The following is a 13,956-nucleotide window of genomic DNA, read 5'->3' on the forward strand; positions in this document are numbered from 1 at the left end:
AAAAGAAAAGAAAACAGGTAACCCTCAGAACCTCAAAATCTTAACATTTAAATATTCAGAGCCCAATTAATCTTATCTTACAAGAGTAAAGTCTGAGAGTATTTAAAATAAATTATAGAAAATTCTGCAATTGGGATACATGAATAACTAGATTAGAAGTTATAGATTCATTTACTCAAAGTAATCTTCTAAACTGTCCCTCATCTAGGAAAGATGAAAGCAACAGACTATCAAAATATTAAGTCATGTATGTTATACCTTAGATATGGCTCTGCTTTCCAATATGTTCACTCTCTTAATAGTATCTACTAGAGAAAAAAGTAGAAAAAAAATGTTGATTTGAAAACCCTTAAGCAATTAGTAGCTAGGGTAAGCATATCCAATCCCCATAAAGTGAAATGTTGGGCCTCACCTTATGAATAAATAAGTCATCATGTAAGGAATCCTTCTGGTTCACAGCAATAACTTTAAAGCAAAAAAAGGAGAGGTTAATGATCTTTCCTTAGGGAGATGATGATAATTATAATCCTACCTACTCTAGCCCATGTAGAGGGTCTGATATTCTAATAAAAAGCAGAGCCGATATTCTGATTAAAAGCTTATCAGAATGAAGCCAGGCACAGTGGCTCATGCCTATAATCCCAGCACTTTGCAAGGCTGAGAGAGGCAGATCACTTTGAGCTCAGGAGTTTGAAACTAGCCTGGGCAACACAGCAAAACTCTGTCTCTACAAAAAACTACAAAAATTAGCCAAGTGTTGATGGCTCATGCCTATAATTCCAGCTACTTGGGAGGCTGAGGTGGAAGAATGGCTTGAGCCAAGAAAGGGAGGTTGCAGTGAGCTGAGATTGCATCACTGCACTCCAGCCTGGGCAACAGAGTGAGAGACCCTGTCTCAAAACAAAACAGAAGTTTATCAAAATGAAACATCGCATTTTATCTAAAGAAATTAAGTAGATCTAGACATCAGAGAACACTTATAGAAAGTCCTAAATGCTCTGTCAAATTTAGGAATGGATAGCAGGATTTCAGACTACAAATGATTAACAGTAAAGATGAGCACCCATGAACAGGTGAAGAAATAAAAGAAGAAAAGACAGCTGAGGCACCTTTATTGAAGAGTAACAGCAGAATTATATAACACCAAAGTTTTTTCAAATGCTCTAAGTCTGTGCTGTTCAACACAGGAACTACATGTGGGTACTGAGTACTTAAAATGTGGCTAGTTCAGCTGGGCACAGTAGCTCAAGCCTGTAATCCCATCACTTTGGGAGGTTGAGGTGGGAAGATCACCTGAGACTGGGAGTTCAAGACTGGCCTGACCAACATGGAGAAATCCCATCTCTACTAAAAATACAAAATTGGCCAGGCATGGTGGCACATGCCTGTAATCCCAGTTACTCGGGAGGCTGAGGCAGGAGAATTGCTTGAACCCAGGAAGCGGAGGTTGCAGTGAGCCAAGATCACACCAGCGCACACCAGCCTGGGAAACAAGTGAAACTCCGTCTTGAAAAAGAAAAAAAAAGAAAGAAAAAGAAGCGTTATCTTCATCAGTATTTCACTGCCTGTTTCCTGTTCTCCAAATCAAGACATTCCCTCATCCTATTTTTATTTGGAATGATAGTGACAAGGAAGGAAAAAGATTTGCATTTATCAACTGAAACAAAATTGTTTTCCTCATCTCTTTCCCTGTAAAACTGAACTCCTTAAAGAGAGAGGCTGAAACCTATTCACCTTCCTGTCCCTAGCACCTAGTGCTTTATCTGCTGCTCCACTACATCAGAACCAAGTGAATCTCTTTTTCTACTCTAAACCAGTATCAAGAATAAATGAAGATTAAAACAATAAAGGTCAATCCTTCCAGTGTTTCTTTCTGCAAAAACAAGCATATGCTTATATTCCATATAACTATTTTTTTTTTTTTTTTTTGAGACGGAGTTTCACTCATGTTACCCAGGCTGGACTGCAATGGCGCGATCTCGGCTCACCGCAACCTCCGCCTCCTGGGTTCAGGCAATTCTCCTGCCTCAGCCTCCTGAGTAGCTGGGATTACAGGCATGTACCACCATGCCCAGCTAATTTTTTGTATTTTTAGTAGAGACAGGGTTTCACCATGTTGACCAGGATGGTCTCGATCTCTTGATCTCGTGATCCACCCGCCTCGGCCTCCCACAGTGCTGGGATTACAGGCTTGAGCCACCGCGCCCGGCCCCATATAACTATTTTTAAAGCTACAAAGTAATATACATCATCTTTAAGGAAAAACATGCAATTCCATAAAGCTAGTTTCCTTTCACCACCATCAGTGTATCTCCCTCACCTCACAACCCCATCCAAAGGCAGCCACTATCATAAATTTGGGTAAATGAGATCACACTGTACACATAAATTCTGAAATGAACTTTTCCTTATATTTATAAGGTATCTCCATATTCATACACATCAAAAGGCAGCATGGTATAGCGGACTCCAAAGCCAGGTTAGGTTCAAATCCTAACTTTGAATCTCAGCTCTGATATTTACTAGCTATGAGAGTAGGTTATTTACTCTTCTTTGCTTCAGTATTCCCATATGCAAAATGAAGATAAAGATAGTACCTCTTTCTGACTTTTCATGAGGATTACAACAGTTAAGGTTCACAAAGGGCTTAAAACAATAGCTGGACATAGAAAGTACAAGGTGTTTCTTAAATTGAAATAAATACTAATTAGTGATAATAGTCTAAATATAGATCTAGGTAATTCTCCATTGTATAACTATTCTATATGTTATCTATCCATGCCTTCCTACTGACAGACATTGCTTGAAGCAGAAATCTAGTTTTCCCTCCAACTAGAAAACCAATTCAACAGTCCACTTTTTCCTTCCTTAATGCCAGGAAATGCCATTTCTAGCCTTCACCAATGTTCCAGATATGTTATGAATCCATTTCTGAACTCTCTATTCTTAGTTTGTCTTTTCCTAAACTAATACTACATTACTTCAAGTGTCATTTTTCTTTAACAAAGGTACTTACATACAGTAAAGCATAAAACAAATACTGAATGTACAGCTTGACTTTAAAATACACATACTCCTGTGTGATCTAGCTCAGACCAAGCTATTAACATTCCTTATGCTCCAGAAGGCTCCCTCATGATCCTTCCCAATCAGTACCATGCTTCCAATATGACACAATTCTAATCTCTATCACTATAGTTATTTCTACCTGTTTTTGAGCTTCCTATAAATGAAATCATACAACGTGCAAACCTTGTGTCTCACTAATGTCATTCAACATTAAGTCTGGGAGCGATTCATGTTATGTTATGCATAGCAGTTTGTTCTTTGTATGTAGTATTTCAATCTAAATAGCATAATTTTTATTTTTTTGAGATGAAGTGTCGTTCTTGTCTCCCACGTGCAATGGCACAATCTCGGCTCACTGCAACCTCCGCCTCCCATGTTCAAGTGATTCTTCCACCTCAGCCTCCCGAATAGCTGAGATTACAGGTGCATGCCACCACACCCAGCTAATTTTTGTTTTTGGTAGAGATGGGGTTTCACCATGTTGGCCAAGCTCCTCTTGAATGCCTGATCTCAGGTGATCCACCCGTCTGGGTCTCCCAAATTGCTGAGATTGCAGGCGTGAGTCACCACACCCAGGGCTAAATACCACAATTTTTAAATTCGTCTTGATAGCCAACAGAGCAAGTCCTTTCTCATTCTTTTTCTTCTTCCAAAACTATCTTGGTTATTCTTGAACCTTTAATTTTGCACATGAAGGTCATTTTCCACACACACACACACAAAAAAAAAAATCCTACTAGGATTTTTCTCTGAAGCTACATAAAATACACAAAATTCCAAAACTATCATGGTTATTCTTGAACCTTTAATTATGCACATGAAGGTCATTTTCCACATACACAAAAAAAAAAAATCCTACTAGGATTTTTCTCTGAAACTACATAAAATTCACAAAATTCCAAAACTACCTTGGTTATTCCTGAACCTTTAATTTTGCACATAAAGGTCATTTTCCACACACACACACACACACACACACACACAAATCCTACTAGGATTTTTCTCTGAAGCTACATAAAATTCACAAAATAACTTTCAGTATTACTAAATAAATTTTAAATAAACTTCCCACCCAAAAATATAGTATATCCTGCCTTTTATTTATGACTAATTTTATGTCCTTTAATAAAATGTTGGGCTGTTTATATAAATTTCCTATTAAGGAGATCTTTTTTATTTTCTAACTGGCCATTGCTAATTTGAATGCTGACCTTGTATCCAGCAATGTTGAATTCTCTTACTAATATAAACAATATGTTCATTTCTTAAAATTTTCTAGGGAGAATTTCATCTAATTTTTCTTCCTTTCCAATCCTTTTGGATTTTCTTTTTTGCTTACCTTATTGATGGAGATATATCTGTGTTATACTTGGCTTTTATGAGAATGTTTCCAAAGTTTCACTATTAAGCATGATGCTTGCTATCTGAAAGGTAGCCTTTACCGTAAGAAAAAAAAGCTAATTTCTGGTCATAGTTTAAGAGGGTTTTTTTAAAACATTAATGGGTACTGAGTGTTAACATACGTTTATTAAATTTATCTAGACTTTTTCCTAAATTTTCTTATAAATTAATTTTTTTTTTTTAAATAAAGACAGGGTTTCACCATGTTGGTCAGGCTGTTCTTGAACTCCTGACCTCAGGTGATCCGCCCACCTTGGCCTCCAAAGTGCTCGGATTACAGGCGTGAGCCACCATGCCTGGCCATAAATTAAATTGATAATAATTTTCAAATATTGAACTATCCCTAAATTTCTATCCCAATTAAAACTATTATGTATGTGTTCATAAGGAAGACTGAATGTAATATATTTTTACTTGTATATTCTTTCCATTCTAGATTTCAATGCTAAACTTGCCCAATAAACAGGTAGGGTAACTTTCCCTCTTTTTCTGTTCCCTGAGTCAATTTGCATAATGTTGGGATTAGCTGTCCCCCAAAAGCATATCTAAAATTATAATCACAAATATCACCATTAAAACTATTCCTTCATACCTGAAATGCTGAGGCTGAAAAATTGCTGAGGCCAGGAGTTTGAGGCTGTAGTACACTATGATCATGCCTGTGAATAGCCATTGGACTACAGCCTCAGCAGCACAGCAAGACCCCAACTCTTAAAAAAAAAAAAAAAACCTATTCCTTCTGACACCACTTCACACAAACTATAACAGCAATAATTAAAAAGACAGACAATAAAAAGCATTGTTGACAGTACAGAAAAATGTGAACCCTTGTACACTGCTGGAGGGAAAATAAAATGATGCAGCTGCTTTGGAAAACAGTCTTGCAGTTCCTCAAAAGTTTAAACACAGAGTTATCACATGACCCAGCAGTTTCACTCCTAGTTATACATAATCAGCGCTCCGTATCCATGGGTTCTGCATTCATGGATACAACCAACTGCAGATTGAAAATATCTGAGGGCAAAAGTTGTCTCTGTACTGACTATGTACAGACTTCTTTCCCTTGTCGTTATTCCTAAGCAATATAGTATAACTATTTACATAGCACTTGGGTTATATGAGATATTATAAATAATCTAGGGATCATGCAACACATATGAAAGAATGTACACAGGTTATATGCAAATACTGTGCCATTTTTATGTCAGAGATTTAAGCATCCGAGGGAGGTCCTGCAAACAACATAGGACTGTAATAGTTCACAGAAGGAGTATTCAGAACAACCAAAAAGTAAAAAACAATCCAAACATCCATCAAGGGGTAAATGAATAAACAAAATGTGGTATATCCACATGATGATGTATAATTATTTGGCTATATAAAAAGAGTAAAATGTGCTGACATGCTACAATGTAGATGAACCTTAAAAACATGCTAAGTGAAAGAAATCAATCCCCCCCCAAAACACGTATTGTATAAACTCCATTATACGAACTGTCCAGAACAGGGCAATCTATAGAAACAAGAAGTAGATTAGCAGATGCCAAATGATAGAGGGTTAGGAGAGATGAAAATGTTCTAAAAATGACTACAGTAATTCTTGGCACAACTCTGTAAAAATACTAAAACCTACTGAATTGTATACTTTAACCTGGTAAATGATATGGTATGTGAATATCTGAATAAAGTTGTTATTAAAAAAAAAAAAAAAAAAACACCTATTCCTCTTGGAAAAATTTACTACAGCTTCAATTTCTTTAATGGTTTTGTCTTGCACAAATTTGAAAAAAATTTCCTAGAAAATGAAACTTCCTATCATTTTAATAATTTACATACATATAAATTATTAGTGATTTCTTATAATTTTTTAAATTGCCATTATAGTTGTACTTATACCTCTTTTTAAAATTTGACTATTTGTAACATCTATTTTTCTTGGGTATTTCCAGAGTCAACTGAAAATGACCAGCTTTGACTTATCACAACACTGTTTTTATTGTTGCTGATTCTTTTCTTTCTTTTTCTGTTTTTCGATACGGAGTCTCACTCTGTTGCCCAGCCTGGAGTGCAGTGGCAAGATCTCTGCTCACGGCAACCTCTGCCTCCTGTGTTCAAGTGATTCTCCTGCCTCAGCCTCCTGAGTAGCTGGGATTACAGGTGCCCACCACCATGCCCGGCTAATTTTTGTATTTTTAGTAGAGATGGGGTTTCATCATCTTGTCCATGCTGGTCTTGAACTCCTGACCTCAAGATCCGCCCACCTTGGCCTCCCAAAGTGCTGGGATTACAGGCATGAGCCACCACACCCAGCTGTTGCTGATTATTTTCTAGCTCATCAAATTCTATTTCACTATTATTTCTTCTTCTTCCTTTGGCTTTACTGTCTCCTTTTTTAGTTTTTTTTAAATTGAACAGCTGGCTCATTTATTTTCAATCTTTCAATCTAATACAGGCATTAAAGATTATAAATTTATCCCTAAGTACCATTTTTTGTGCATCCCTCAAATTTTGATACAACACTTTTGTTGTGATTTAGTTCTAATTATTTTGTAATTTCCATTTTGTTTTTTAATTCTTGAAAATTCCTAATCATTTTTCCTTTAATATTGCTTCTCCACTATTCGTTGTATGTTCTTCTGAAATTCCAATTAGACATATATTAGAACTGCTCAGTCCACCCTCTCTAAGTGTCATCTTTTCTTCCATATTTTTCACCTCTGCATTTCTCTGTGCTTGTCCAGAGGAGTTCTCATTTCTTTCTTCAAATTAATAACCTCTCTTTAGCTGTTTCTAATCTTCTATTTTACTGATTTATTATTTTATTACAAGCTGTATTTTTCAAGATTTTAATTGGTTATTTTACATAAATATTTATTTTTTCTGAAGTAATTTTTTTATTGAATTGTAATGCAATATGCTCTTAGTTTAAAAAAAAAAAAAAAAAGTAACTGATGTCTAGCTGGGCGCGGTGACTCACTCCTGTAATCCCAGCACTTTGGGAGGCCAAGATGGGTAGATCACCTGAGATCAGGAGTCCAAGACTAGCCTGGCCAACATGGCTAAACCCCATTTCTACTAAAAATACAAAAATAAGCCGGACGCAGTGGCACATGCTTGTAGTCCTAGCTACTCGCAAGGCTGAGGCTGGAGAATGGCTTGAACCTGGGAAGTAGAGGTTGCAGTGAGCCGAGATGGCACCACTGCACTCTCCAGCCTGGATGACAGAGTGAGACTCCAGCTTACAAAAAAAAAAAGTAACTGATAAATTTTCAACTAAAACACCTTAGGCAAAATTTTTTTTGAAAAGTTCTCCACTATAAAGTTCTTCTTTAATGACACACACAGAGAGAAAAAATCACTTTTCTAGGAGTTCTTTTGGCTGCTATTCTGCCAAATGTTATCCCACTGTGCCTACCTGCTTCAAGGCATGAAAAGTTCTATTATTCCCATTTTAGAATTAGAGAAACTGAAGCACAATAAAGTTCTTTTTAAAACACTTTCTCCCCAACTTTTTTTAAAATTTCAAAGCCACAGAGAAGTTGAAAGTACAATGGCCCATACACCTTCTACCTAGATTCAAAATTCCTAACATTTACAACTTTTGCTTTATCTTTTTTTCTCTCTCTCCATACACATATATGCACACACCACACCCAAATATCCACACACTTTTTTTCAGAACCCACTCCTGAACCCAACGTAATACTTTACTTGGAACATTTCAATTTATTTCTCCAAAGAATAAAAGCACTCTCAATGTAACGACCCTATCATTTATAATGAAGAAACTATGAGATTAAACAGAATGGTACATAGACATGCAGCAACAGATTCAAAACTAGTATTTCAGTCATCCAACTAAATGTTCTTTATCTTGGCTTGTCTAATGATTGGACAAACTGCTTTCTGATAATTATTTAGAAGCGACAATCTGTCAAAAAGATTTCTTTACTTCATTTCTGAAAAGAAAGAAATAATCTTCAAAGATATTCAAAGTGCAAAAATCAAGTATACTGTATTTCTATTTTGTTTTCTAACACTAAGTCTTAAACTGAAGCCATTCTGCACTCAAAACTATACACTCTCTTTTTATATGCCACAAGATAAATTACTAATAATTATACTAATTAGAATTTCACTATACCAGCTTTTAAAGGGAAAAATTGTTTTTAAGAAAAAAATACAGTACAAATAAGATTGATGAGGCAAATGAAGCTGCTTTATACATTAAAAAAAAAAAACGGGGGGGAGAAAAAAAGAAAGAAAAGAATAAAAGACTGGCAAGTGTATTCATGAATCTATATGAAAAGCTAATGTTTCAGTGGGCATGATTTAATCTCAGTCACTGATGTTAGGAACTAGGTAAGATAAACTATAAAATCCTATGCTTGCTCTCAAAGAACATAAAAACCCAGTTTAAGAGTTGTATATTTTTACCATATAACATACCCATGTAAAAAATAAATAAAATAAAAATTTTTAAAAGAAGTCTGTATTTTTAAAAAATAGCAATATACGCCGGGCGCGGTGGCTCAAGCCTGTAATCCCAGCACTTTGGGAGGCCGAGGCGGGTGGATCACAAGGTCAAGAGATCGAGACCATCCTGGTCAACAGGGTGAAACCACGTCTCTACTAAAAATACAAAACATTAGCTGGGCATGGTGGCGCGTGCCTGTAATCCCAGGCTACTCAGGAGGTTGAGGCAAGAGAATTGCCTGAGCCCAGGAGGCAGAGGTTGCGGTGAGCCGAGATCGCGCCATTGCACTCCAGCCCGGGTAACAAGAGTGAAACTCCGTCTCAAAAAAAAAAAAGCAATATAGCCAGGTGCAGTGGCTCACGTCTCTAATCCTAGTACTTTGGGAGATCCAGGCAGGCAGATCACTTGAGGTCAGGAATTCACAGCCAGCCTGGCCAACATGGTGAAACCCTGTCTTTACTAAAAATACAAAAAAGTTAGCCAGATAGGGTGGTGCACACCTGTAATCCCAGCTACTTAGGAGACTGAGGCAGAAGAATCACTTGAACCTGGGAGGCGGAGGCTGCAGTGAGCAGATATGACACCATTGTACTCCAGCCTGAGTGAGAGAGCAAGACTGTCTCAAAAAACAAAAAGTAAAAAAATAAATAAATAATACAAAATAAAAAATTTAAAAATAGCAATACAACTTGAAGTAATATTTAAGGGTTAAACTGTATCATTCAACTAACCATAACTACATAAATGTTTAAGATCAATCTATAGCCAAATACTAGCCAACAAGAGTATTAACTAGGTGCTGTAAGGCACTCTATTAAGTAAATTCCATGAATTAACATAATCTTACAGACATCTCACTTTTCTACTGAGGAACTGGAGATAACAAAGATGCCAGCATAAAAGGACTGATAAGGAGTAAGACTTGCCTCAACTTTAAGGTACAGAAATCAGAATGGAAAGAAGGCTATCTGAAGAAAGTGAAAAAACACAAGCCAGTGTAAATATAACTATCCAGGTAAGAACAAACAAAAGTTTCAAACTGAAGAAATTAAGGCTAGATAAACAAGGTAGAACTGGATAGCAGGAGGCCTCAAGTACCCAGCAAACAGACAAAAGTTTTGTAAAACACCTATAAGCAGTGCACCATTATAAGCTCTTTATATTTAAAATGCCTTTTTAGAAAGAGTAACATAATAATAATGCAAAATGAGTGGGAGAGAAATGAGAAGCAAGAAACAGTCTAATTCTATAGTAACATTTACAAATAACAATTCAATAAATTATTTGGTACCTGAGGAAATCAGAGAGCTCCAACTAAACCAAATCTGCCACACTTCACATCAAGTCTTTTCATTACAAACAAGGAAGTGGTAAATATAGTTGCAACATATCCTAAATTATTTTTCAAATATACTTTCAATGAAGTTCAAGATACACTGGAAACTGTCATTAAGAAGTGCTAGTCAAAAAAAAAAAAAAAAAAAAGCTAGTCAGGCCAGGAGCAATGGCTCAAACCTGTAATTCCAACACTTTGGGAGGCCAAGGCAGGCAGATCGTTTGAGTTCATGAGTTCACAACCAGCCTGGGCAACATGGCAAAACCCCATCTCTACAGAAAATAAAACAATTACTCAAGCACGGTGGTGCGCACCTGTAGTACCAGCTACTAGGGAGCCTGAAGTCGGAGGATAGCTTATGCCTGGAAGGCAGAAGTCACAGTAAGCCAAGATCACACCACTGCACTCTAGCCTGGTGACAGAGCCAGACTTTGTCTCAAAAAAATAAATAAATAAATAAATAAACAGAAGTGCTAGTCAATATAAAACTATCCTTGCTGGTCAGTACTACTGTGTCAAAAGAAATTCACCCGCCTAAAGACATCTGCATAAATTTTACAGTATAAGTATTTACTTCAAAAAAGCAACATCATAAAGAAAGGTATACAACAATTCAACATTTAGCTTCCCTATATTGCTTTAGAACAACTGCATCATTTACCAAAGGCCAGTAAATGTATAATTTTTTAGAAGCAGCTATTTTGTAAATAAGACACTTTTAAATTGTCACACTTTTTATTCATATACCCATTAATAGTTCAGTATTTATTATCAATACAATAATTTCCATAATCTACATAAAACATACAAAAAGAAGCTATCTCAAATAACTTCCTTTCTTTTCAATTAAACAAACTCCTTCTCAAGGGACAAAATTTGAGGGAAAAAAAAAAATCTCAAGTTTGTGAAAACTAGATTACTTACCAGTAACTTGAGTTATCCTATTGGGTCTTTTCCCTCACAGATCCACCTCTCTTGCCCTTCTGTCCAGCATGAGAATCTTCCTGATGGGCATCCACTGGAACTGAGGGGGCATGCAGTACAGACGTATATGTAAGAAAGTTTGGGGGAGGGTATTTGGGAGATGCTAGAGACATGCTTCAGTGCACTTGCTTACCTTCCTGAAATTGGAAATTTCAACGGTTCCTTGGTCCTCGAGGCACTCACAATAACTTCAAACAATGTGGATCTGTGGAGATTACCCAATAGGAGAACTCCAGTTACTGGTAAGTGATCCAGCTTTTTCTTCTCTATCAGAATAAGAAGATTATTTAATTTTATTTGAGATTATTATTACACGTAAGAACTATGGGGGAAAGCATCAATTCTCTAGATAACTATAGATGCACACACCAAAGTAAATTTGTAAACAATTTGCTAAATATAATGTCAACAGAAACTTCTGCATTGTCAGAAACATAAGGAAAAGAAAATCATTAGAATGGTTTCATTGTAAAATGTCTATTATAATGGATAATATATTTTAATATACAAAATTATCAGTTACCAGGCTATTTCATTTTGCTGAAACAATATCATTATGTTTTACATTGGCACAAGAATAATTAGTCAATCAAAATCCATCATTTCTTAACTAGCCATTGTCATTAACATTCACTAGATTTTAGTATAAAAGCCACTGTGGTGGACTAAAATATGTTAGAATTCAGACAAAATGCATTAATACAATTCCCATTTTATCACTGTCTTTAACCAGGCTGGGCATGGTGGTTCATGCCTGTCATCCCAGCACTCTGGGAGGCCTAGGCAGGCAGATCACCTGAGATCAGGAGTTCGAGACCAACCGGGCCAATACGGTGAACCTCGTCTCTACTGAAAATACAAAAATTAGACGGGCATGGTCTAATTTTTTTGCATGCCTTTAATACTAGCTACTTGGGTGGCTGAGGCACAAGAACTGCTTGAACCCAGGAGGCAGAGGTGCAGTGAGCAGAGATCAAGCCACTACACTCCAGCCTGGATGACAGAGTTAGACTCTGCCTCAAAAAAAAAAAAGTCAGCTGGGTGCAGGGACTCATGCCTGTGGTCCCAGCACTTTGGGAAGCCAAGGCAGGTGGATCACCTGAGGTCAGGAGTTTGAGACCAGCCTAACATGGTGAAATCCCATCTCTACTAAAAATACAAAAATTAGCTGGGCATAGTGGCGGACGCCTGTTATCTCAGCTATTCAGGAGGCTGAGACAGGAGAATTGCCTCAGTGTACTCAGTATAATCAGTATACAGATGTGTTTTAATACCCCTTTACTATCATGCTTCTAAATAATCACCTCCTTCCTTCAAGTAATTTATGATTTCATGATTCTTCATTCTATGGAAACAAAGTGTATAGCTTTTCCTTTAAGAATACCTAGTAACTAACTGACCACTGAATAAATGAAAGAAAACAAAACACACAAAAAAGAATAAATAGGATAAAATGGCCTGTAAAATCATTATTCTACAAAATCAAATTCAACATGTAATTCTAATGAAAATCCTGTATATCAATCATGTTATAAGGTCTTATTTGTATTTAGTTAAAGTTGACAACACATCTGTCAAAATCTTTGCCAGACTCTTACTTATATATAAGATACAAATTTCCTTGGATAAATAACATGCATTTTTCTATAAATTTGAGTTAAGTGTAACAGTAATAAATTCATTAACTTTTAAATGACCCATTCAAACAGGGTTACTACACAGATCTCCATTTCCAACTGGAATAAATAACAGAAAAGGGTCATCTAGTTAACTATTCTAGTTTACTAGGCTCCTAGTCACTGAAGAATAAGTACATAGCACAAAGGTCTTTTATGTTTGTAGTCATAAAACAGATCAACAAGCAATAATGCAAATATTTTACCCTAATTGTGTAAGCGAGTATAACAGATGTCATTAAGAGGCTGGGCACGGTGGCTCATGCCTGTAATCCCAGCACTCTGCGAGCCCGAGGTGGGCCTTTCTCTCACTGTTCAGATTATTTTGCTTTGGGGCAAACAAGCTGCCATGTTTTTTTGAGCCTATAGACAAGAAAAGCCCACATAGCAATAAACTGGTGTCTCTGGCCAACAGCCAGAGTTCTTAGGCCTGTCAACAGACATGTGAGTTAACTTGGATGCAGGTGTTCTAAGATCAGCTGACAACTACATGAGTGAGCCTGCAAATGAATCCTTCCCCAGTTGACCCCTAAGATGACTGCAGGCTCATGAGAGAAAGGTAGGAAAAAGAAATTATATTATTTAAATTAATCTGACCAGGTTTTGCAACCTTATATTACTTTTCAAGTCAATTCTTAATAGCCATCTCTAAAGCAAATGTATTCTGTGTAAAACTGATTTTATAAAACAATGACAAATTTTTCTAATATCACAAATTTCAATTGTCTCAAGCCAATTTTAATGTCTCATTTTCCTTCCTTAGCGAAAGTCATCTTTTTCTTTCCAATGAATAAAAAACTTTTTAAAATAGAAATTCCGGGCCGGGCGCGGTGGCTCAAGCCTGTAATCCCAGCACTTTGGGAGGCCGAGGCGTGTGGATCACGAGGTCAAGAGATCGAGACCATCCTGGTCAACATGGTGAAACCCCGTCTCTACTAAAAATACAAAAAACATTAGCTGGGCATGGTGGCGCGTGCCTGTAATCCCAGCTACTCAGGAGGTTGAGGCAGGAT

General features: G+C 36.7%; 1 protein-coding gene and 1 long non-coding RNA gene across 14 annotated transcripts in view; one reads left to right on the forward strand and one right to left on the reverse strand.

The window, feature by feature from the left end:
- LOC116530402 overlaps positions 1–7,603 on the forward strand; it is a 22,894-nt gene extending 15,291 nt beyond the window's left edge. The window contains exons 2-3 of the long non-coding RNA XR_004259974.1: positions 4,937–4,941; positions 7,591–7,603. This is a non-coding gene — a long non-coding RNA (uncharacterized LOC116530402). The remainder of the gene's footprint in view (positions 1–4,936; positions 4,942–7,590) is intronic.
- Positions 1–13,956, reverse strand: part of YAF2 (YY1 associated factor 2) — an 83,563-nt gene that overhangs the window by 46,380 nt on the left and 23,227 nt on the right. For 3 of the 13 annotated variants that reach the window (XM_032248470.1, XM_032248471.1, XM_032248472.1), the window contains 3 exons: positions 11,401–11,533; positions 11,208–11,307; positions 413–465 (listed from right to left, as the gene is read on the reverse strand). The exons of 2 other annotated variants lie outside the window; for them this stretch is intronic. In XM_032248470.1, coding sequence (XP_032104361.1) covers positions 413–435 — 23 coding nt within the window. In that variant the 5' untranslated portion in view covers positions 436–465; positions 11,208–11,307; positions 11,401–11,533. Of the gene's footprint in view, positions 1–412; positions 466–11,207; positions 11,308–11,400; positions 11,534–12,571; positions 13,763–13,956 lie in introns of those variants that run through there. 8 more of the 13 variants (XM_032248473.1, XM_032248477.1, XM_032248476.1 and 5 more) reach the window with 6 other exon arrangements.

This window comes from Sapajus apella, unplaced genomic scaffold (assembly GCF_009761245.1).
Source record: "Sapajus apella isolate SASKATOON/1434 unplaced genomic scaffold, GSC_monkey_1.0 scaffold66, whole genome shotgun sequence".
Classification (NCBI taxonomy): domain Eukaryota; kingdom Metazoa; phylum Chordata; class Mammalia; order Primates; family Cebidae; genus Sapajus; species Sapajus apella.